Raw genomic sequence first — 25,237 nt, 5'->3', positions numbered from 1 at the left:
GTTTTTGAAACGAAGAGCAATCAACCTTGCTTATATAATTCACCAGTTTATAAAAGCCATCCTGCAGCCCACACAGGCTCACATACAGTACATTTACACATGCCTCCACATGACCTGACAAGGTTTTCTGTTGGTATACTGATATCTTATTTACCATGACAGGACCTCATGTGTTAGCTCCCAGTCAGGTGCTTGTGCCAGTTGTCCTTCCCTCACAGTTAGCAAGCACCCCTGCGGCAGCTACACCTGCCAGTGTGTGTTGTCTGACCCAACATGACATAGTTCTTGAAAATAGTTCACTGTAGGCAAATGTGATGCAATTGTACATCATTTAGCAAGATTTTGCTTATAAAAGTGATTTTTTACAGAACTGATAACTGATGCATACCCATGTCATAAACATTAGAGTTTGCATGTATGTCCATTTGCCGTGTGTCCATGTGGCCAACGGTTTGTGTCAGTGTGCCTGCTGAGCAGAGCGCTGAGACACTGCCATCTGCAACCAGGCCGGGAGTCAGGAAGCCCACATAGGAGCACACATGGCTGGGCACCACGCGCCAGCACAGTCCTCACCCACCCAATCACATGCATGTACATGCCTGTACTCCACATCTAAACGCAAAATTATTTGTTCATTTCATAATCTGTTCTTATGTATTTATTTAAGAAACAACTGTCATCTCCCCTCCCTCTATCCTTTCTCCTTAATTCCCTAACAATTTTCTGTTCAGACCCAATCTCAGCTCTTTCATTCATCTCCATGTCCACCCAGACTAACTTCCTGAAAAAGAAAAGATTGCGCAATCACTAAAGTATGTGATTATGCCAGAAATTACACACCAACATGTTTTAGAAACTGGCAATTTCCCTTGTGATTAATTGAGGTCTCTCAGTGCCACATAAAAGTCAACTTGTACACCTGAGTGCTCCTTCATAATGCATGAGTGTATTGTTAATATCACTCCAATTATAGAACCTGCCCATATGTGTAAGAGCAGTACTCAGGCTGTACTTTGTGAGCGGGGGAGAACTTTTTGGCACTGTCACTATTCTGGACTCAGGAGAGGGCAAACGTGCCAGCACTGTGGGGCCATAGATGATAGCCAGCCATTGATGGCACAGATAATGTTTTACATTTCCTGTCTTGTGCTCATCAATTTCTTCTCTTAGCTATAATCTTAATACATGTCATTAGTATGCTTGATTTAACATCACTATGTTATTTAGTTTTAGACACACTCTCCTGACCCCAATCTGCTCACACTCTACACCATCACTCTTTTCTCCACTCTTTCTTCTCCTTTTTTGCTGCAGCATATCTCTCCAGAAAAAGGCTTACTACTGACAAATTCTGAATGTCACTTCTCATTTCTACAACATCACAAAGCTGTTTATCTTTGGTGTGAGCGCATGCTTTATTCGACCTATTACAAAAGCTCTCTGATTTTTAGTGGTATTGTGGCACATTTAGTTTTCAAAGCTAGTTTTTCTGTGTGCATGTTTGGTGTATAGAAACATGCATTTTAATACACATCTAATGTGAATGTTTTCATATTTCATGCCTTGCCCATGCTGCCCAATATCTTAGTTATCGCGACACTCAGAACCAGAAGAAGTACCATACATGTTATAGAAAACCATGACATACCAAGTGACAGCCTGAAAATATGTGCTGTTGAGCCGTGGGAAGCATCCTGACATCTACAATTGACTGAGTGGGGGAAAAAAATTAACAAGTTTTTCCACACTTCACATATTGAGATGTTCGGTTTTCCGGTTTCCTTCAGTCCATGGTATAACCATTTTCAATTTTCCATTGTCGTAGAGAACTTGCATCTGCCAGTGGCAGCCACAAAATGGAGGGAGTCAAGGTGAAAGGGGGAGTTTGGAGTCAGAGACTTCCCTTCAAGTGTGAAGAAACAGTCTTGTGTGGAATATCAATACACCTCCTCATCCTTTCTTCTGTCTGCTGTCTACTTCCTGTCACTCCCACTGCAACAATCACCTGTCACCCTCTCAGCATCTCTCTCTTTCCTCATTGTCCACCCTCCCTCTGCACTTTTCTCTCACCCATCCCTGCTTGTCACCTGCCATCCTCTTCATCCCCTTCTTCTTGCACTTCGGTTGTGGTTCCTCTCCTATTCAAGTTCACACCTCACAAGTTTCCTCTCGTCCGTACACTCCTTTGCCCTCCCTCAGGGGGGTTGCCGTCGTGACGGGTAGGATGGATGATGGACAGGGCCCGGCGCCTCTGAGCTCCTCCTCCCCTCTTGATCCACACCACACACAGCCAGCCTGCTAACGAATCCCACACCACCACGACCCAGAGGCACACATGCACCCGCATAGACACACACATAATTTCACGAACAATAATAGTGTGCAAGTGTCATTCAAAACATCTTTTGATGTGTCCCTTCTGTTCAGCAGTACATACTGTACACATACAATATTTTAATGTCTATTGCCCCGAATTTTGCACATGAATTGCAGTGCAGATATCACATGCTAAATGATTTTTCAAAGCTGTAATGAACATATCCAAAGCTGGGCAGGGGAATTATCCTGGCACCACATTAAATGCATGCTTTATTATTTAATGGTCTCCTTAAAGCAGTCTTGAGGAGGGAAGATATTCTTTGATTAACACAAATCTGAATTAATCAGAATTTAATCACTCTCCCCTACATTGCATTTGGTTGCATCACACAATCTACCGTGCTCCCTGCTGACTATAAAAGCACTGTAGGGCATTTTGAAATCCTATGACTGGTGTCTCTCTGGCCTATGGCAAAAATTGCAGACAAAGGAACAATATGCTGTAAGTCATTGCACATTTTCATTCTCCTGAATTTGAAAATCCGCAATATTGCTCATGGCAAAAAGATAATTTGCGGGCAGACTAGATAAGTGTGTGTATATGTATGTGTGTGTGTGTGTGTGTGTGTGTGTGTATATATATATATATGTATGTATATATATGTGTATATATATATATATGCGCACACAAGTTTACTGACAAAACTTCCCCATCAAAGTTGGCACTAAGTTAAGCCTATGTTACATAGTTTGGAGGACTTTTGTTGCTGAATCATTATGTATCAGTATTATCAGTCATCAGCATCTCTGTCATTGCGATATGTTCTCAAGGTGTTTTAGGAGCTTGATCAATATTGAGCTTAATCTGTATTCCAATTAGTTTGCCATTTTTTGCCATTTTATATATTTAGTCAATTCCTGTATTGGTCTATATTAGCCGCAGAAATGGATCAGACAGCAGCCAAGGACAATTGTAAGAGTGACATTTTAGAAGATGGTGACCATAAATGAAAGTCTTAAAAATGTTAACTGTGAGTGTAAAACTTTCTCCAGTCCTAAAAGTGATGGCTTCCAAGAGCTTGACAGGACAGTATGTGAGTGCTCCTCTGTAAGGAGCGCTCGTATCATCAGTGCTGTCTTTTATTTGGGCCACTATGACACTGATCCTGAATAAGTTAACAATGATCAGTTAGAATTGTAGTATGTCTGCTTATGTGTCAAACCTGACCTTTAGCTGTAGTTAGGCTGCAGTTTGTGTTTATTAACCTTTTACTAAAAAGCCTCGCCTACTGTTTCCATTTCTGTTCATCTTCAGTTATCTTGCACCTCAAGTCTGTGATGATCTTTGTTTATATTTCCCCCTTTTACTAAGCTTTCGCAACTTTGTCTCCCATGTGCTCTCTGCAGCGGATGATGGGTGTGGGGGGACACTGCGGGGCCAGAGTGGGGTGATCACCACTCCCAATTACCCAGCTGAGTATAACAACAATGCTGACTGCACCTGGACTGTGCTGGCTGAGCCAGGAGACACCATTGCTCTGGTCTTCTCTGACTTCCAGCTGGAGGATGACTACGACCTGCTAGAGGTCAGCGGCACTGAGGGCTCTTCACAGTGGTGAGTAGTCAGCCTGCAGCATTTTGTCTGGAGAACGAGCTGAGCTGGGGACAGGAAGGGCAGGGGAGTCCACTGATGCTCCACCTGCCCACAGGCACTTTTGCAGATGAAGGAATGAGCTGGTTGAAGTATTGTTGGAAGTGGATGGTTGTTGGGTAGGTCCAGTGGTACTTAGGGGGACTATGTCTAGACCTGTGGTTCTCAAACTTTTTCTGTCATGCCCCCCTTTATAAGTAAAAGAAAGTTCAAACCCCCTGACTCCAGCAAAATTGAATTTCAATTTTAACAATCATTAACAACACGGGCGTTTGAAATAAAACAAAGGATTCAAGTTAGCAAAATAGCCTTGCTTCCATCAAACCCCTTTTTTCGTTTTTGTCACCACATGAATCACATTCCTGCAACCTTAGGTCTGCTCAACATCCATGCCTCCCCTACAGTGGCACTATCCACCCCCCAGGGGGCCCATCTCCCAGTTAAAGAACCACTGGTCTAGACCATAGCAATCTGAGATGTCAATGGGGAATAACAGAGGAACAGGAGTCATCAAACATCAGTTATCAAATATCAAGTGCTACTGGTATACTTTGACATGAAAATAATAGAGTGATTTATTAGATCTTTTCAAAAGTATGTTGTTGATATGCAGTTCATAGCTTTTCCCCCTTAGGGGTGTATCATGTGGTCTGTGGTTTTAAAGTGTAATTTGAACACTCAATCTTGGTGACATACTCTCACTCATTCTCTCAATTACTCAGTCTCACACAAACACACATGCTTAGCTCTAATGATGAAGAGGTAGGATATCCTGGTGTCAGTGTGGGTCTCTCACCATCTGTGGCAGCTCCTCCTCTCTCTGACAACTCTCTCAGCTCAGGAAGTAATTAGTGAGCTCGATTACCACCGCCAGCCGTATAGTGTTGTTTAACCCACACTCATGCACCAACACACACACACATGCAGTATAGCCCATATGGGCACAGATTGACACATGCACATAAGTATTCACACTTTCAGCCAGACTTTCATATTTGTCCTGGCACTCTTAGAACTTGTACAAACAGATGCACTCTTTCACACTCACTCTGCCACTTTCTCCCTTCCTCAGTTACCACATAAGGCTAATATTAGCATGATATATGTATGTATGTGCTGAATACAGGTGGATGGATGCACCAGTTATACAGCAGAAAAAGCTACTGCACTTTTGTTGTCTGAAATAAAATATAAAAATGCTGGTTTCAGGATCATGTAAGAGACAAGCAGTTCAGATAAACAAGAGAAGACAGAGGAGACTGTCAGTTGGCAGGAAGGGACAAGGGGTAGTACTGGCTGAGCTGTTCACTACTTGAAACGAAGACACACACAGAGAAAGACAGAGGAATAGATGACTCTTGATAGAGGAAACAGGTTCAGAAAGAATATATAAAAAGCCATCTTAGAGTGAGATGGCCCCTGGAAACTTGTGTCAGTTTCAGTCATTCACTCAGTATTTAAGCAAAAACACTTCCCAAGAAGAACTTGATTGACTCTGAGCGGTCTTAAAACTGAGAATTGTGCCTTGTAGCCTGATATTAAAGTCTCTTTGAATCTCTGCTTGGCCAACTGAGAGTTGATCGCTTCCCCGACTCCCACAGACAGCAGCCTGACTGTGCTTCTTTTGCACATTTTATGATGTCATCAGCTTCTTGTCCCAGACTTTGATTTGCTCTCTGTTGTCATGTGGGGCGCCCAAATCTCCACCGAGTCTGTCATCTTTGTGGCGATTGTTGCCGGGGGGCGCCTATGGTAGTGCACCTGTGGCGTGGCTGCACTTCTTAAAGTCTTAAAGAGCAAGGGAAAACAGTGGGAAGAAAGTGACTAGAAAAGGGAGAGAAGGGCTATTGGCAAGAGATGTAGAGTGCAAGTCACAGTTGATCATGCACATTGCGAGGAAAAGGCAGCACAGGGGACAGAGGACACTGTGCAGACATGCTGGCTTGTCTCTATTGTTTAATTTTTTTTCTTCTCATGCTGGCTTGGGTTTTACCCACATAGTGTTGACATCAAAAGTGGTGGGTGTTTTCTCCAAAACAAAAAAACCTGACTAGCTTATTTTAACCACAATAAATGTGTCTGTGAGGTGTCCAAGTAGTTGTGTATCTATACTATTAGAGTTAGGAGTAAGAACAGAAAGGGGGTGACAGGGTTAAACACTAAGAATTAGCAGACACCAGAGGAGAGTAGTGGTGAGGAGGGCAGGACCTTTGGATGGAGATGATAGATGTGGAAGTGAGGAACTAGATATATGGGTAGAGGGACTGCGACTCCTCAGCTGGTGGTCAGGTGGAGTGATATGGTGGTGCTGCCTTAAAGCACACATCCTCCCTGTGAATGGCTCAGTGAGTCTTGTACTCAGTAGGCCTTGGTGATTGTGATCTCTCTTTTTCTCTCACCATATAATTGGACTTGGTATGTGATTTAAACACACTGGTTCGTACAGGGATAAGTTATGGTTGAGTTTTAAGTGCTGTTTCTCTTTGTCAGGTTTGCTATTAACTGTGAAGAAGGGTTTACAGTCCAATTCAGGACCAAAGTATTGTCTCATGAAGCTGATCGTACAATGAAGTATGCATTACTTCTCACTTCAAACCTTTATTCATTACTTTTAAGGGTCATATCTCTTATCTGAAGAACGGATATATCCTTATGGCCTGACCAAATGGCAAGAATGGAAGTTTTAGAGTGCTATTATTATTTCACAGCTATGTGTACAGTGTTGGCATCCCACCATCCCACTGGCTACTTTATTCAATCTGTGGGGAGTTCTAGGGGCAGTATTGATTGATACCTGACAGACATGTTGAGTGGTCCTATAGGAGAAGAGAGGCCAGGGATCAGGGTCAAAACCATGCTTCCTTAATTGATCCTCAACAGACCAAATGAAAGCAGGTCAAGTTTGCGTGCTCTCTGTTCTCTTGTTGTGGGTAAATGTGTTTGTGTGTGAGTGTTTTGAGAGGTAGAGAATGAACCAGAATAAACACCATCAATCACCATCAAGAACATCACCCCTTTGCATATGTGAATCTAATCTTGCTCACTTACATTCTTGTTTACCGTACCATCCAAAGCTTTGATTGGCGGCTCTGCAGAGTTAGCATTCTGAAGAGGCAGCAGGAGAAGACAGCCTTGAAAACTGACTTCAGGAGCTGAGATGTGTATGGGGATTGAATGTGGCAGTGGGAAGGGTTGGAAAAAACGGCAACTGCATTCCGCCTCCACTCGGCATTACCCTGACAGGACTTTTTCGGTGTTGCTTGCCCATGGGAACACATTACTCTGCCATTACATTGTTTGCATCCACATTGATTTTCTTCCCCATCACCATCCACTTTGAGGCAATGTAAATAACGCCTGACGCTCGCCAATTGCCAGATGCTCATTCGCCCGCTTGCTACTAAGTGGAACTCACAGCTATTTGACTTGTAATTTTCTTTGGCGCTCAATTGTTTTTCAAAGCACCATAATACATTTTCATCTAGCAGCAGTGCTCCCTTGAGCTGTAGAAAGTAACTCCCGCAGCACCTCAGATACTGTAAATAGTATAATAGTTGAAAGCACTCTCAATATTGGCCTCATGCCCTTGGTTATACAAAAAAAATGTCATTGTGTTGAAAAACTTGCTGCATCACAGTTATACAGAAAGTGTTATATCTTAATTTTACATTCTGATAACTTTTGCAAACTCTATTTCCCATGGGGGTTATTTGTTCTTCTTTTTTTTGTCATGCATCCATTGATGACAACACAAAGCTCCTTGGGTAAATGCAACTTTTTTTCTCCCTGTTAGGAGATCTGAGAGCTGAGCTCAATGAATTTTGATCCCTTTAGGTAGCCCATCCTTTCTCATCTCTCTTTTAACCCCATACCCTATGGACTTTAGACACTGACATTTAGTGAGCATATGGATTATCCCTGCAGTGCTGTTATGTGTCAGCTTTTCCCAGCCCGTGGAAGGAGCACGTCTGTGTGTTTGTGTGTGAGAGAGACAGAAAGAGATAAAGAGTTGTTGGAGGAAAGTACAGAACACTGGATATATATTGATTGGCTGTTAGGTTGACTCACCTGAGAGTAAGTGAATGATCTTCGGAACAGTTTTTTAAGTCCAGCGGCTGTTTTTTCTAGTTTCCAATGGGAGTTAGAGCAATATGAGTATGTTTCATTCTTGCGGAGATAAATGCCTGAACTTTTGTTTTTGTGTTTTCAAAGAGATTGGTTAAAGTTTTTTCATGTTGGGGCTCATGAGATTTAAGTTTGAGTTTACTGTAGCTCAGACTGAGTTATAATTTTACCTTGGATGATCCATTGCCAGATTTGTGTGCAGTGGTTTACGTATGCATACAACCATGAAAGTGTGTAGTTTTACACTTGTATGTCGTGTTTTTGTGTGCGTACCAACTGCTGTTCACCATGGTAACACACTCGCCCATACTTTCTCCTTGTTGGACTCCACAGCAGCATCCATCTTGTCATTTTATTAGAGATTAAGTTACAAAGTATGGAACCTAACTAAAGGGAAAGAATGATAAACAAGGAAAAAACATAGTGGGAGCTAAGATTCACCCCCTTGCCCCTTCATATGAACTGTTGCCATCTGGGCGACGATATTGCTTCCCTCTATTTACCAAAAATATATCAAAATCTTAATTTGTGCATCAAGAAAATAACTTTTTAAACAGGTTAAGGCACATATATAGCCAAATAGGCAGGATGCTCAGCTGGTCTGGTCTGCCTAATTTAATCGGTAGCAAGGTGCGGGGTATGGGAATTATGTGTATTAGTGTGTGTATTAGTATATTTATCAGTATGTCTGTTGGTTATCTCTGTGCCATGTGATTCAATGCCTACTTGATTGTGCTGCAAACTAATTTCCCTACAGGGACAAATAAAGAATGATTGATTGATTGATTGATTGAAGCTGTTGGCTGCCAGATGTGCTCTCCTTTTAAGTATTTCCTGTAATAAAACAGTCACAGTGAGAGTGTGTATGGAAGTGAGTGATCGTGCAACAGATCCTCTGACCATTGTTTGCCTGGCAGCACAAGAATATGTGGTTGCCCACCTGTGATCCCCATAGTCCCCTGCTTGAAAACATAATTTATTGTACGTTTGGGCACTAAGGCATTGATTTTCAGCAAGCGAATACAGATTATTTGTAGCGTATGCAGGGACGCTTTGCATAGATGTGTTCTTAAATGGATACTGTGTGATAGTGGACTGGGTGTATATTCTCGGCGTGCATGTTGAATACATTTTTTTATCCATTGCTTATACTGTGGTCTGTTGTCACAACACGAACTGGCGGAGTAAAGGAGGCGTTTTGCTTTGGAGCTTTGCTGGTAATTCACTACAACATCACTAGTCTGGTCACGTCTAGGAGGGCCTGACTCTAGCATTTCTCTGCCTGTGTCTTTTATCTCTCTCTCTCTCTCTCTCTCTCTCTCTCTCTCTCTCTCTCTCTCTCTCTCTCTCTCTCTCTCTCTCTCTCTCTCTCTCTCCGGGTGTCATAAAGCCTCTGAGTGGATAGTTTGGTCTGATTGTCTAATGAAAGTCTGTCATCTTTCATTATACATTCTATAGTCATCTACTCTAAGTGGTGCTCTCAACATAAAACCAACATATAAATCATCCAAAACTAAAGTAAACTAAGGATAATGAATAGCATGCTTTGCGTTCAGTAAAGTTTACCAGGTTCCAGAGTTTGAGACACAGCCCAAGGTTTCTGTGCAGCACATGTCAGAAGATTTGCTTTTGATTTTTGCATTCACAAACACTGGTTACTGTTGACTCATGTATTCCCCTAACTTTGCATGTCTGTTGCAATGGGGGTGATGTGCATATCTAAAAGCCCACAACTATACTTCTCTAAACTTTACAATGGAGAAGGCTCACGCAGAGATAAACATTGGCTGAGATATAAATGTCTCATGGCTGATGTGAGGGATGGTAATGAAGCCCTGACGCACGTCAAGGATCATCATGTCAAAGACAAAAAAAAAAAGCCCCCGGATCGTGCTGTGAGGGTGTTATATATATACCAGCTGCATCTATCACATCCTCATGCTGTATCTAGATCCCTGTCTGTTCCTCTCTGTCCTACACATTTTCTTTCTTTGTCTACCACCACAGTTTCTCTAGAATCATCTACCACTTTACCTTTCACTGTTCTCCGCCCTCCGCATGACTGTGTAATTCTGTTTTCTGTAGGTTTTTAAGAGGTGTTTTTGTTGCGTGAGTGTTGCTTTTCTTTAATCAAAGTCAATAAAGACAAAGACAATACATCCTTGTGCAAATGTAGACTTGTCATCCAACTTGTGAAGTGTTATGGTTAATTTGGCATGTATATAATCCACAAACTAAATCGTATTTAGAAGAAAATCTATGATTTTTGTTACTGTAAAGTCGGCAAAAAACCTGATGAACGTTAACAATCAAGTAATAAGTCAATTTAACAGTGATTCATTAACATTTCCATTAGCTATCTAACATTTTAGCTGCTTCAGTTGCACTGTGGTGTCTGGAAACAGACAGGTGAAGCATTTCTACTTGGTAACTATATTTCAACAAACTAGGGGAAAAGCCATCTTGCTACAGCCAGTGCTAGCGAGCTAGCTGTTAGTTAACTTGACCCTTTTGTTAAATAACGTTAGGCTTTTGTTGGTAAGAAAGATGTGTTAGCCGTACTTCAGACAGGATTTGGTAAAAGTTAAATTTACCAAATGGTCACGTTTCATTGCTCTGGTTGGTTGTAGGTCTATCCGATAGTGTCCAGAGGCATTTTGGTCTGTGCCCGTTGATAACACCCCTTGGAAATCAAAAATGAACTGAGAGGTTCCAGACTAATTCACATTTGTGTATTGGTGTGGTCATACCAGGCTTTAGTGAATAGTGTGTTGTGGTATTACCAGTGTGTTGGGGTTTCTGCTGGACGGACATATTGTATGTGCATACTATACTCATTTTGTAATGAATAATGCGTTGAGCCTGAGGAAAGAATCTATGTCAGATAGAACAGATAAATGTTGTGGAAAGAACTTTTGAATTTCTTGTCTGTAAAACCAAGTCTACCAATAATAATTTTCGTAATAGCTATCAATATACATGTATTTTTTCTGCAATGTCAACTTTATACATCTAAAACTATAGTTTGGCTAATCAGCCTGTGCTCGACCAGTGAATCAAGAGCTGTCTTTGCCAGTCTCTCTACTATGGCCCCTCAAAGTATGTTTGTCTGAGTCAGGATTTATTAACAGCAGCACTTGGTTGAGGACTCAATCTGCAACGTGCCATCGATCAAAACTTCAGTTATGATGAACTTTGCGCCACCCGCCAAGAAATGCACCTGGTGCCGTGCTACAGATTGGCTCACCCCAGCACACTTTGTTACTCCCTCTGTCACATTGCTCAGGCTAAGAGCTGGAGAGGAGAGGGGATTTGGAGTGCAGAGAGCAAGGTTAGCGAAAATGGGCCAAAGCTTACCCATGTATTCTATCAACCTTCCAGGCTTGCGTGCGTGTGTGTGTGTGTGTGTGTGTGTGTGTGCGCGCTTCTCTCAAGGTAAAACCTATTTCAGTTCTCTTGTCAAAATTACACCACTTCAAATGAAAAAGGGAACACCTTCTATTCTTCATTATTAAATATCAATAATTGCCATTGATCATCTGTGTTATGTTGAAAAAACAGCAGGTTCAGAACTTTACAAGCCAATATTTAACCTAACCTCTAAAGCAGCCTGGATAGCAGGGTGTAAATGGTGGGGATTGAACTGCCAACTTTCTGATTAGGGGGCAACCCGCTCTACCCCTAAGCCACAGCAGCCCCATTGTGTCTGTGTAAGCATGTCCAACCATGTGTTACATCACCCCATATCCCAGTGAGACCAGAGAACTCTCAGAGGTTAGAGGTAATGGCCCATATCACGGTGCCCTGACTGGGTGTCTCTTTAGTTGTGTTTACTAAGCACTGCACCACTGGGATCCAATCTGTCACTTTTAACAGTCCCACAGATGCACTAATGGCTTATGATTTGTACGCAGGGATATATTTGAAGTTATGCACATTGGTGCCCTGGGCCTGCAAATGGATTGGAGGCTTTTTTTAGTTACATTATTTATTTTAGCATTAAAATAGTTTTTCATCATGTCCTCATGGGAGAACTTTGACACTAAAGTATATCCATATCTCAGTAGCTACTTTACTGTAGTACATTTATGACAATTAGAAAATATATTTCTGAATAATCCTCTTATTAGTGTTTTTGCTGTTGTTTTTCTTTTGATTTATAATCCTCAAAGCTCTTAATTCTTCCCTTTAGGACACCGGGGCATGTGGTCTGTTTATCCTTTTCACTTAACAATGTTGTCTGTCTTCCTGCTTCTATTATTTGATTATTTTCAGAGAGGAGTTGTGGAACTGTTTAGAATTTAAGTCCAAGGATCTGTCACTGTCACATTTGTGTTATGCACTCATGTTTGTTATGTTGCTGCATTCCACTGCTCGCTTTGATCTCTTAATTCACTTCCTGGGTCAAGTGCTACTAACCTTAAGAAGGATGACTTGCTTCAGAGACTTTCCGTTATGGTGTGATCAAAAGTTAAAAGTGGCTGTATAGAAATAGATTTTAAGTGCCTTGCTTGGTCAACATAACTGTTTTTTTGCCAGATTTGTATACATTTAACCCTCCCTTTGTAAACCTTTAATTGATTTCCCTCAATCTTTCTTTGAGAGTGTGAAGCCACACCAGTTGATTAATCAATCACAGTAATTAACCAACATAGAGCAAAAAAGAAATGGTAGAGGAGAGGCTTAGATGGAAAGCAACATATGAAATCAATTGGCCAAAAGCACAGTGCACTCAGTGGTCTGTTGTAGAGGACACTGGGTACACCAATTAGATTTTAAAAGAAGAGCAGCGAGGACAAGTACACTCAGCCCTTTAATGCCAAGTCATTGCATTGCATCTGATTGTTTAATGCTGTGTGTTTGTTTGTGTGTGTGTGGTCATAGGTTCTTCTGCACTGTAAAAATGTCCAAGAGGTCCTTTAAAGTAGTATAATATCCTGTCTGAAACTCTGCATCTATATCCTGTGGCAGAATAAAACCCTTCAATTGACCAGAGGGCAGCATTTAACTTTTTTTGTAGGGGGGTGTTAGCTAGCAGGCTTATTTTACTGGCCGTTAAGACAATGATTACATTACATTACTTTTCTTATTTGCTAAGGTCAAATTTCTAAACCAGACAACAACGGAAAGTAAAACAAAACTAAAACAGAGACCTGATGACATGACAAGCGTTGATTAATTTTGTGATCATTGTTCTACATTCATCAGTGAAATTATCTTGTTTTTGTTTTTAAATAAAACAAACTATATAGACAGATAATAAATGAAATAACTTTTAAGGTGGATCTTTGTTTGCCGTGTGGCCATGCTGCAGTAACAGCAGAACATCTTGTCCCTGAGCATTCCCTGAGTGGACGGAGATGTCACTGTCTGATCTGGGTCACTGCTCAACCACAACACATTGCTGTTCTCTGTCTCTAACCTCTCTTTTTCACAGAACAACTTTGCAAATATAAGAACAAAGGGCAAAGCTACACAGACACCACATATGTAGCCTCTGCTGTGAAAAAACAGCCTTCTTGACAAGTAATTTAACATGAGAACATCAGCCGAGGGCATCACATAATTCCCCTTTCCAATGCAAATCGGCTTGCTTTTGTTGATTTAAGGACCATTGTGTTGATACTAGAGGAGTGATCTGCTGTTTGTAGAGAATGGTGCTTGTTTCTACCAAATCTCTGAAACAAGTAAAAGTGATCGAAATCCAAAGTAGAATCAGCTCAAACCCACTGGCAGAATGGAAGAGTCAGATTTTTTTTTTTAATATTCAAAAGCAAAGAGTTGCAGTGGGATATAGCCAGCAGTACAGGCAGGACTGAACCCTGTTTCTTTAGTCTTAATGGCTGACTCATTGCAGACTCCTGGGAACTTATAGACGATTGATGCAGCAGACACCTTTGAGGATACATCACTCACACAGTCTTCCTCTACACGCTTAGAAACCCATGGTCATTTCCCTGTGTTTTAGGGTTGGAAAGCTCACATTTGTGGCTAGCAATGAAAGAAGAAAAGAGTACACCTGCAAGGTGAAATAAAGCAAGGACGTGCTCAGTGGTTTAGAGTGTAATATGTCTTAATCTTCTTTGAGACAGCAGGACAGGTTGCGCGTGTGTGTGTGTGTGTGTGTGTGTGTGAGTTGGTACAGTCAGTATGTATTCACTTCTTATCTGGTCCTACTGTGAATGTCTTTGTGCGTGTTAAGAGTGGCGGTGAATTACCCCTCCTCTTCCCATTCAGCAGACAGAGGTGTCTTTTTTTTGTATGAGGTGACACTAGGCCAACCTGAATATATTTACAGAGCAACCTTTATGAACTCTGGTGAACGTGCCTTGACCGGCAATTACAAGCCGCACAGCAGCGTGCCTCCATAAAAACTCTTCTCAACTGCATCAATAAAAGTAGGGAGGCAAGGGGTGACAGGCAATGTCGGCCCTCACCGTAAAAAGCCTTAGCTGCACTGTGGAACATACAGTATAGAGGGACAGTCACTGTCTTGATTTAAAACTGTTTTAGGCTAGTGTGGACAATTACAGAAATTCATACTGTTAACAACTGTGTATAGTGATTTGAGCCCCTGAAGTCCTGATAGATGATATTTATAAGATAATAATTTATAGAAGTTAATATCTTGTGTGATATTAGTTATCTTTTGTGTGTTAAAAACAGATTTTCATGGGCCTCTATAGTAGTGTAACAATTACAATTATTAATTAAGTTATTACATTTTACACAAAAAATGCCACAAATCCAAACATTTAATAACTTATTACATTATAGGTAAAACATTATTTTCACATGTTTCAGCATTTCTTTGCATTATTGGAAGGCTGTTGAGATTTTTATAGTTCTGACATTATGAGTGGTTTGTTGTTACTCAGAGGTTGAGTGCAATTTTTTTTCTTTTTGAATAACCAGTTATACTCATTGCAGACAAGGGTGTTGCTTCTTCAGGGGTTAAGTCAAAGCTAAAGAGATATAGTTGTTATATGATCCATTAGACCCTCTCTGTAAGTGGGTTTTTGCTTGGTAGAGATTTTTTGAGAGTGCCAGAGACGTGTCAGCATCATATTGATCCCACAGCACTGCAATCTTTCTTAATCCCACTCTCCCCACAGACAGAATGAGACAGAAGCAAAGACAGAGAGACAGAGACTGGCAAAAAAAAAGTTTTATCTTGACAAAGCTGAAACATAATACATCTGCAGGGACAGGACAAGTACACCAAAGTACCCTTTGTTGGTACAAATTGTTGGTTTCTTGTAATTGTATTAATATAAAAAACTAGGGCTATTCTATTGACACTGACACATAAATGCAGAAGTTATTGTGCGGGCACGTACACACATACATTTACACCAAATGTGCAGATCATCCTAGTTTACTTGGAGCAAAGGCTATCAGCTTTACCCTCTACCAACATGTGCACCATATCATTGCTCCTGTCTGTCTTTTTCGACACCAAGGCTGCCTGCTTGCCACCGTTCCTGTTTTTTAATAAGATGGTCTGATTAGAGAACATTGACAAGAGAGGTGGGCGTGGGGCGAAGAGAAAAAAATAATTAAAATCGGGATTAGGCTGGTCTGGGGCTCATGCAGACAAAATTAACGGCCAGCGCTGCCCGGCTCTATCACTTGCAGATCAGTGTTACTAATATCACAGTGTTATTAGCTTCACAATCCTCCCCAACTGTGTGATAACGGAGGATTACGGTAGGTGCTGTGGCCAGTGAACCAGGAAAAAACAGTGCGATTTGTCTTAGCATGGCTAATTAGTGCGCTGTTTGCATGGATGATATGGATCAGCTGATCATTTGACAGAAGGCCAGCTTTGGAGGTTATGCTGTGGCATAAGACAAAAATACATGTATAAACATGAAGAGCTGTTGCTTCTTGTGCATATCCATAAATAAACAGAAACAGGCATTTAATTAGATTGTTTACTTGGTTAGTATGGTTGGGAAAGCAGAGTGGTCATGTCTGCAGGCCATGGTCCAGACTATGCCCTCTAGAGATGTTTGCCCTCTGTGTTTGTTCATACTGTTATGTTAATTATATATAATAATGGAGTGCTATGATCTACAGGTTTGTATGTGTTTAGGATGACAACATGTATGATATGTTTTAGGGCTGAACGATTAATTGCATTTGCGATAATATCGCGATATGATAAAACAAGATTTTCTAATCGCAAAGGTTGTGATTACACCCTTGTCACATGACGTACGAGTGTAAAGCAGTGTGCAGAAGAAGCATCAACTTGGCACGCTATGCTGTACCTTGACTTGTTGTACAATGGCCTCAGGCTTCACAGAACCTGACACTGCAGAAACTTTAGTGTCAAACAGGGTTTGAAATTAGCACCTGCCAAATGCTGTGGTGGGTGAAATTGTCGCCGTCCTCCACTTTGGCGAACAGGGAAAATACACAACAGATAAACATGTGTAGTGAGGGAAGCGTATTTTGTCTATTAGCGCACGCCCCTGCATCACACACACACAGCCAGCAGTCAGCTCAGGGAATATCTGTGATGGCGTTTCAAACTAAAGTTACCAGTCCAGAAGAGGTCCAGTCTGTCCTAAGTTACAGCCTAGTTACTGCCAGTACGCTGCTCACCAGCAGTATGGCCGGCTACTGGGGGGAACTCCGGTGTTGTCAGAAAATTACTAAGCTTGTCTATTAGATGCAAGAGGTGTCACTTGGTTTAATTTTGGTTGGCCAACTTTTGTATTGTACCTTAAACTGAGTATTTTTTTGTTTGCTTGCTAGGATACAGAAAAGGAGGTTTTTGTTGAGATGGACTCTTGTGGAGATTTGAATTGAGATAAGGACTCATTAATGGTTAGTGGTTGAACTGTGGGTTTTGTATCGAGCGCTTAGGCCTACTGTATAATACACTCTGGTGAACTTTTTTTTTTCTAGTCAATTGTAGGTAGGCCTACCTAATGTTATTATATGATATTATTAAATGCCATGACTTGACTCTAAAATGATCTAATACTGTGTTGGTAATACTATACAATCATTATACAAAGAGCTTAAATACTAATCACATATTAAATTACAATCGCGATATTGGTTAAAAAAATTGCAATTAGGTTATTTTCCAAAATTGTTAAGCCCTAGTATGTTTTAGGTCTGCATGATTAATCCAGTCACAATTGCATTCACAAGGTCATTCCGTTTTATTACATAACCACAAAAAGTGTGTGATTTAATTTAATTTTTAAAAAAGTGTGCAGTTTGTGTGTAACACTCTTGTCTCTGAGTGGAATAGACAGAGACATGCCATCTGCAGCTGAAGCACTAAGACAGAAGAAAATATAAAGAAGATAAGGAAGGTTTGTGTTTAGCTAACCATTTAACGTTAGCTGTACTGGTGCCTTATGTTGTTCAACATGTTCAACAATATTACAATTTGCAAGTAGAAATCGCAAATTGTAATATTGTCCACATTAACCGCAATATGACTTTTTCTCCAAATCGTGCAGCCCTAGTGTGTTTGACTTGCAGTTTGGTGTCAGATGTTGGATCAAGGAGGATATTTGACTTTATTGCTGTGCTGCTGTTCTCAAGTTTTTTAAAATTTATTATCTTGATTATTGCATCCACAGCATTATATCTGAATGCATTTAAAAATTAAAAGATTCGCTATTTAATAAGCAAACTTTGATGAAATTGCCGTAGTAGCTGCAATAGATACAGTGTATTGCGTGTAGGACGACGAGATATTAGTGGCCATTTTGTGGTTAAAGAACTGCTGTTGTGAAATTACTGGGTCCACATAAAGCAGTGTTGGTCCTTTTTTATGAAACTTTGTGTCCTTTTATATGGTTATCAATTTTCAGTGTAAATTAAAATGAGGTCTAAACTTAAATGCACCTTCACTGATAAGTAGTAGTATTTTATTTAAAGAATATGTTTTTGTATAACTCTTGAGAGCTGGGTTCCTTCTTTGTCATTGTGGCCCCTTTTTGTTTCAGTTGCCTTTGCTTACACACTTGATCGTGTTGGTAGAGCTTTAACTTTGAACGGTATTTTTATGTTTTGTATCAGAGGTGAAGAAAAGGCTTCTTCTTTTTTTTACCCCTTTAATGTGCTATATATAGTACCATCAGAGCAAGGCAGACACATGGTGTTGCTCAGGGATTATTCTGCCTTTCTTCCCTTGGTGTGGAAGTAATGGGGAGGGGGTGAGAGGGTTGACTATAGGCTACACCAAAGCTAATACATTTAGTTCCTCTGTAGCATCCTTCCTTTTTCACACAGAAGGCTGACATAGTCATTCTTTGGGCTTTCTCTCCTCTACGTGTCTTCTTTCCCAGTTCATTAAAGCATATACAATTCTCATCTTGGTTTTTCTTCTTTTCTCCATCTTTCATAACAGTGATTCCCCTGACAGCATACTCTTCCTCCAGGATCCTTAATTGACCTGCTGTAAGGCATTCAATTGCATTCATCCCTTCATTAATGCTTCTAAAAACTGTATAAATTGTGATCTCTGCTATTGCCATGCTGCTCTCTCTGGTTTCATGGCTACTGTCCCCTTTGTCTACCATATACAATATACAAATCTTTTTAATCTTGAAGTGTGATGTTTTGATGTAAAGGGAATTATATGTGAATGTCTTGCAGGGTTCTTTTCTCACTCCATTCATTCCATCTTTTCTTCCTTTTGCCCCTGTGCCATGTTCTTTGTTCCAACCCTTGGCCTGGATAGAGCTCAGAAAGCCCCACAGCAGATTAGCTCAGGCTTTAGCTGTGGTCCTGACATCAAAGGTGTAAGGAGAGAGGAGGGGAACAGCAGAGGAGCAGAGACACAGGACAGAAAACACTGGCACCAATATGGGATTTGTGAGAGGAGGACATGGAACAAGGCTGAGCAAGAGGTGTGGAGGATGAAGGGCCAAAGAAACAGGAGGGCATTTGAAACTGAGACACTGTTAAATGTTAGTAGAAAACAAAGGGACCGGATGGAGCGGAAGTGAATTAATGGGTACAGGGTATTCAGATCAGAGCAAGGAAAAACAGTGTTTGTCCGATCAGATTGATTTTCCTCCTCTAATAACACAAGAGACTTGGACAATTACAAGAATGTAACTGAACGTTGGTTTAGTAAACTTTTCTTTTAGCCTCTTAGTCATAGCCTAGTCCCACAGTGAACCCTAACTATTGTGTACTATAAGCAGATTCAAGCGAGAGTTGATTAATTATTGAACAATTTTACCAAGGTCTTGTGGGGAATACACAGTGGAATATAAATACTAAATGTACATTACTCCCCAAAGCCAAGCAATTGATGCTCCTTGTCAGAATTAAACTGGATTAGAGATGATGAAATATTAATGATCCCATGGGGAAATCTGATCATTATAGTTGAAAGGACATATATGATAATTTAGTGAATATAGAATACGAGATTATCTAACACAACACAGCACACTATAATTACATATTTACAGTTCAACAGATACACTATTTGCACCATATACTGTGTCACTCACTTAACCTAAGCTGAATGTGACTATACTGACTTTACTGTAATTTACTGTATATTTTTCCAAACCCACTTTGATTTGGTAGAAATAATCACTGCACACATCATCTAAAGTAAAAATGTAAACCTCTTTAATGGCAAGATAGTTTTCATTTATTTGGGTTCTAGTATGTATGGTAAGCCAGTTGGACTACGGAGGCACGACTTAAGCTTCCATTATATTTTGTCTCAGCAAGCAGCATGCGCAGAACAGTGGAAATATCACTTTCTTATGTTTCTGTATCCATTTGTTAAAGAGATTCAAATAATTGCATGTATTTATGTAGTTTGTTTTTGTGTCCCTTTAGAGAACGAATTAGATGCTTAAATCTGCCACTAAGCACCAATTGCAACCTGCTACAAAGTTTGATTTAATGTATTCCAGTCCCTTTATTGATTTCTTTACTGAAATTAAACATTAAACATTGTGTAAGGATTTGTTAAAGAAAAGGAAACTAGAAGTTCATTATATAAATTAAGCAGACTTTAACCCTTAATTATAAGCTCATGCTGTTATCATATTTGAGGCTATACTTGGCAACTCCCTGTTTCGACAGCTCCAAGTGGCAGTAAAACAACAAATTGTTTTGAACCTCAACACACAACATGGCGTCAGGAAACTGCACACAGTCTATTTTCCTGTGTAACTTTATTCCAAAGGCATGCGAGAGGAAGGGAGCCAGCGTGAGTGAGTCCCGATTTCTCATGCACAATACATAGTCATCCTTTTTTTGGCTCATTGCCTCTTAAAATCTTACTTACTGTTGCAAGCTGCCTGTCCAAAGCAACGAAAGTATCACGGCCCACTCTAAGGTTGCTCAGGTTATCTTTCACTTTTTTACTTCCTCTGGACAATGTTCAGACCTGAAATCAGCATAGCATTTAGCTAAATATGATGAACCAAGCAGGACCCAGCTTTATTTTATTTAATTTGAGTTATTTTGATTAGATTATCATTGATTTATTGTATTTGATCTTTTTGTGAAGCACTTTGTAACATTGTTAAGTACATTGCTATATAAATAAATTTTATTATTATTACTAAAGTGGGGATGTGAAAGTTAGTTTTGCATTTCTTATGTGGATTGACAATGTGGGTGTATTTATAAAGGGTTGAGAATAGACAGGTGTTCGCTACATATCTGACAAGCTTATACAGAAAATAGCATCCAGGATGCAATTTCACCAGGTTAAACATTATACTAGTTGGTTAAAACCAGGTCCCTTGTTGATTGTTAATGCTGGTATGTGCACAGGTTGGGATTGTAGCACTTGGTTCTTACTGCACTATGTCCTTTGTGATAACTGGTCATCACCTTGAACCTGTACATAGGCCATTTCAGATGTAAGACATAAAAGGGAAGACATTTCATCATTGTTGCACTGTTTTTACAAAACTTGTCCTCTATTAGTTGTCACTGTATACAGTTAGTGGATGATAGTCACTCATAGCGTTCACCTTTCCCTGAGGCAGCCCTCCCTTTGCCAACCAGGCGTGTGTTCAAGTGGGTTTGAGGCTAATTATCCAGCACACACTGCTGCTCTGTGAGCTCTGTGGCAGATCCCAAGACAGAGAAAGTGTGAAGATAAAGTCACACACACATGCATGCACTCCTGCGCACACCTACACAGAAGAGATATATTTTTAGTAGGAAGATATTTGAGTGCTCATGGGCAGGGCATTAAAGTCACACCATTTATTTAACTGTAGCTAATTGAGTCCAGTGGGATTGTTTGTTGTTATTGAGTTTTCTTCATGAGCAAGGAAAGGGTGGAGGAACAAAGACAGAACTTTACTTGCATGTATCTTATGTAATGTTGTTTACAGCCCCAGCCTGTTTTCTGTACTTTCTCTCTCCATTGCGATCCACAGGAAATATACAGTACTTATTATAGTTACACATCTATATACCTCCTCCGTCTTACTAACATTCTATTACACACAATTGTCATAATTGGATTCTAACACATTTCTGTAACACAGCTTGACATTGGGAAATTAATTTTATTGATTTTATTTTTAACCTGAGACCAAACATGAAATTCCTGCTGTTAAAATACAGTATCTGTCTTTGGTGGTACATGGTCTTCATTGGGTATCACTTCTTGGATGTCATATCATTTAGAGATGTACCATTGGTTATTTTTTAGACAGTGCAGAAACTTACGTTTTACTCAGAGTAATACCTTTTCATTACCTTTGTTCAAGCTGCCATTGTCATATTGTTTATCTATACACTTGTTTACAGACACAACATGTTCCTGACAATATTAATACAATAATTAAAAACGAAAAAGGAAACTTAAGAGTTAAACTGTATTAATATAGTGGAATGAAAAGCAAGTAATTGCAGTTCCTGTAACACAAGTGAGTTTCACTTTAAGGGACTACCATTACAATAGCATAAACTAGGGCTGGGCAAGGTAACGAGTTAACGCCTTAACACATTAATTAATTTACATTGAAATTATTTTATCTCACATTAACGCAGTTTTTTAAATTATTATTATTTTGAAAGTCCGTTGCTCACTGACTCTGAATACACCCACCCAAACAAGCAGTGGAGGGAGGCTTCAGCAGACTACGTTGGATGCAGCGTGTGGGAGAAGAAGATAAACAAAAGCAAGTGAACAAATTCCAAAGCAAATAGGATAGCTACATACTGCATGCTTATTATTAAAACTCTCAAACAGCGAGGATCAGTCTCATCCAGCACTAGTATAAACATAAATAACTATTGTATCTTGCACATTCACCCTCAAGTAAAGTTCTCCTGGCCAGTTTGTCCATTGGACTCCAACATTTTCCATGTGTCCGAAGGAAGAGAGGTAGAGAAATGCACTCGTCAAAAGCAAATATTATTAATGCCCTGGTCTTTGTTAAATTATCTTCTGGTGACTTTGACCTGTTTCACAACAGGATAGCAGAGTCAGGCAAGGCTGTACCTCAGGGCCTTGTCCCTCTTACTCAGGATAGCAGCATACAGTACTTTATCCTGTGTGGCTGTGCTACCGCAGGCTCTCTGTCAGGGAAAGACTGATGCTGATTGACAGCTAACACAAGATCTCTGTCACAGCCACTGTAATCACATTCACTATGGAAATGCTGATGCATGCTGAGTGTTTGATGCCCTGATAGCCTAGAGGTATCAAATACATGAAAGATATTTTGTACCATAATTTAGTCTCCATATAAGGGGGCTCAAGTACATGCTGTACAAAATTATTCTATGGATGTATGCTGCAGTGTTTCCATAGCTACGTTTACAATTCTACTGCATAATTTTTTCTTGACCCATGATTGTTTTCACTGTGACCACCATTTGACAGACCTTGCTGTCCTGTCCAGGACACACCATACCATAACATGCCTTCAAGTACTGATCAAGCAGCTTGAGTAAGTGGGCCGTGTTGCCTCCACGCAATGCACCCTAGCTGTAACAACTACTCTCCTTTATGTCAGAAGATTAAAGAATGCATGATTTGCCTTTGAATTCCTTTTGACTCTCAGCTCTCAGCGGTGACATGCCAGTAGACAAGTGCAGGCTGTGTAGAAATCTGCTGGTTCCTTTGCCACACAGTAATGAGTTTTAAATGATGATTCATATATAGCGCAAAAGTTTTCTCTGCATGACTCACACAGTATAAACTGGTAGATATATTTCAGAAGAATTGTGTCTTAGTTATCATGTTGCTATACATTACTGTCTTACCTCTGATTATAAAGAAGTGCATTTTGTAATTTTATTTTATTTTTGTAAGTTTGTTGAATTATACACTGAATACTGATGCTGAGTGAGTAAGATAAGTGCTTCCTGCTTGGGGCTCCAATATTAATGAGAGAGAGATTAACGTCAGCGCTGCCATTGTGCTGCCATTAGGCTACTCCTGTCCCAATTAACTGATGTTACTGCTGTCATTCTCCTTATGGCACCTTATCATTTAGAATTTCGAAGTAGAAATGAATATCAGCTATTGTGCACTTTATGTTGAGCTATTTTGAGCAAGGTAAGTAAAGTTTGTTTGTTTAGCAGATGAGTACTGTGACGACTTAAAAGCTTGTTGCTAAATTAAATAATCTAGTGATGAGAATGTAAGCTGAGTGATGTAGTGCATAGCAGGCAGACAGCTGTCACCAAACACCAGTGCAAAAAACTTCAGCTGTAACTGTGTGTGCATGTAAATGTCTGCCTCTTTGGATACGTGGTGCATGCATACATACAGTATACAGTAAGGCAATGTGTTTTTACACATAAATGGACCAGTAACAATGGATTGTGTGATAAGAAAATCAGAATATAAGAGTTAAGGACAGCTTTAAGGTCTGTTCTTATCGCTGTACAATTGTGTACTCATGCAACTTTGAATAAATATACATTTTCACTCAAGTTGAAGCATTTACAACTCAAGCAGGCATGTCTTTGCTTCACCTTGAAGGCTCCTAGAATGATTCTGCATCTGTTTGTCTGTGTTCTTATTCATGTTACATTTAAATATCAACAGCAGTATTCACCATCGCCTGCTATAGAATACATGGTTTATGCGCCTTAGGTTTCTGGGTAATTTTAGTCCAACGAAGTTTAGACATTTGTTATTTATCTCCGTGTGTGTATGTATATGTATATATATGTGTATGTATGTGTATGTATATATATGTGTATGTATGTGTATGTATATATATGTGTATGTATATATATAGGTCTTTTTTTTTTTTTTTTTCCAATGCAAAACAAGGACGTGCTTCCTGATTTATTTATTCATTCAAAAGTGTCTGGTATTTGCATTTTACACCAACATCTATTACACAAACTACTATTGAAACTAAGGGAAACTGGAAACACTAACAAAGAATTAATGAGGTATTTTTAAAAATTGTATTATTTTTCTATATCAAGTTTTGTCAGAACTATTTTGACTGTGTCTAACTGTGAGCTCTGCATGGTGGATTCTAACAGACTGTAAGTGGACTGTCTCATTGCACCCTTTGTAGGCAAGTTCTTTGATTGAAGAAAGCTGAATTTGTATACACACCAAAACCTCCTTCTCCTAATGTATGATACACAAGTGTTGCTGAGGGGCACTGAAGGTTGGTGTTGCTCCAATCTATTTTGAACCGCTGCTCTTATTACACTCTTACTGTCTTTGCTATTTCCACCCAGAGTGGCATTAAATTTTCTCTGGTCTTACAGAAGCAACAAACCCAACTTTACGCCTTCCATTGTTTTTCTCAACTCTTGCACCTCTTTACTTAACTCATTCTCCTCCATCCCTTGTTCTGCCTGGCTTGCTCAATTCCAGCTGGCAGACATGCTGCTGATTAATGTGTTCATAATAACCACAGAGACAGAGAAGGGTGATTAATACCAGTCATTTAACATAGTTAGTTTGTCTGTGTGTGTGTGTCTCTTAGCGTGTTTGTGTGCCTTCCTGGCCCAGGTTTGTGTGTGTGTGTGTGGGCCTACTCTGATGTTCATGTGATTGTGTATGCATACTGTCAAAGGAATGATTTATTTATTTCCACTCTAACGACTCTAGGGTAATTGTTGTAAAATGATGGCATGTTTACGCCGTTTTGAGTATCATTGTATCAGCGGCTAGCAGCCCGTGGA

The 25,237-nt window shown here is 40.0% G+C and overlaps 1 protein-coding gene across 1 annotated transcript in view; it reads left to right on the top strand.

Annotated features, from left to right (window-relative positions):
• The window catches only part of csmd2 (CUB and Sushi multiple domains 2), a 251,780-nt gene that overhangs the window by 80,016 nt on the left and 146,527 nt on the right, over positions 1-25,237 (top strand). Inside the window, exon 5 of the mRNA XM_038725504.1 lies at positions 3,727-3,934. Coding sequence (XP_038581432.1) covers positions 3,727-3,934 — 208 coding nt within the window. The remainder of the gene's footprint in view (positions 1-3,726; positions 3,935-25,237) is intronic.

This window comes from Micropterus salmoides, unplaced genomic scaffold (assembly GCF_014851395.1).
Source record: "Micropterus salmoides isolate LMB-PRFRI ecotype aquatic unplaced genomic scaffold, ASM1485139v1 Ms_hic_scaffold_17, whole genome shotgun sequence".
NCBI lineage: Eukaryota > Metazoa > Chordata > Actinopteri > Centrarchiformes > Centrarchidae > Micropterus > Micropterus salmoides.
The sequence above is the reverse complement of the archived record's forward strand: the minus strand, read 5'-3'. Positions and strand labels throughout refer to the sequence as shown.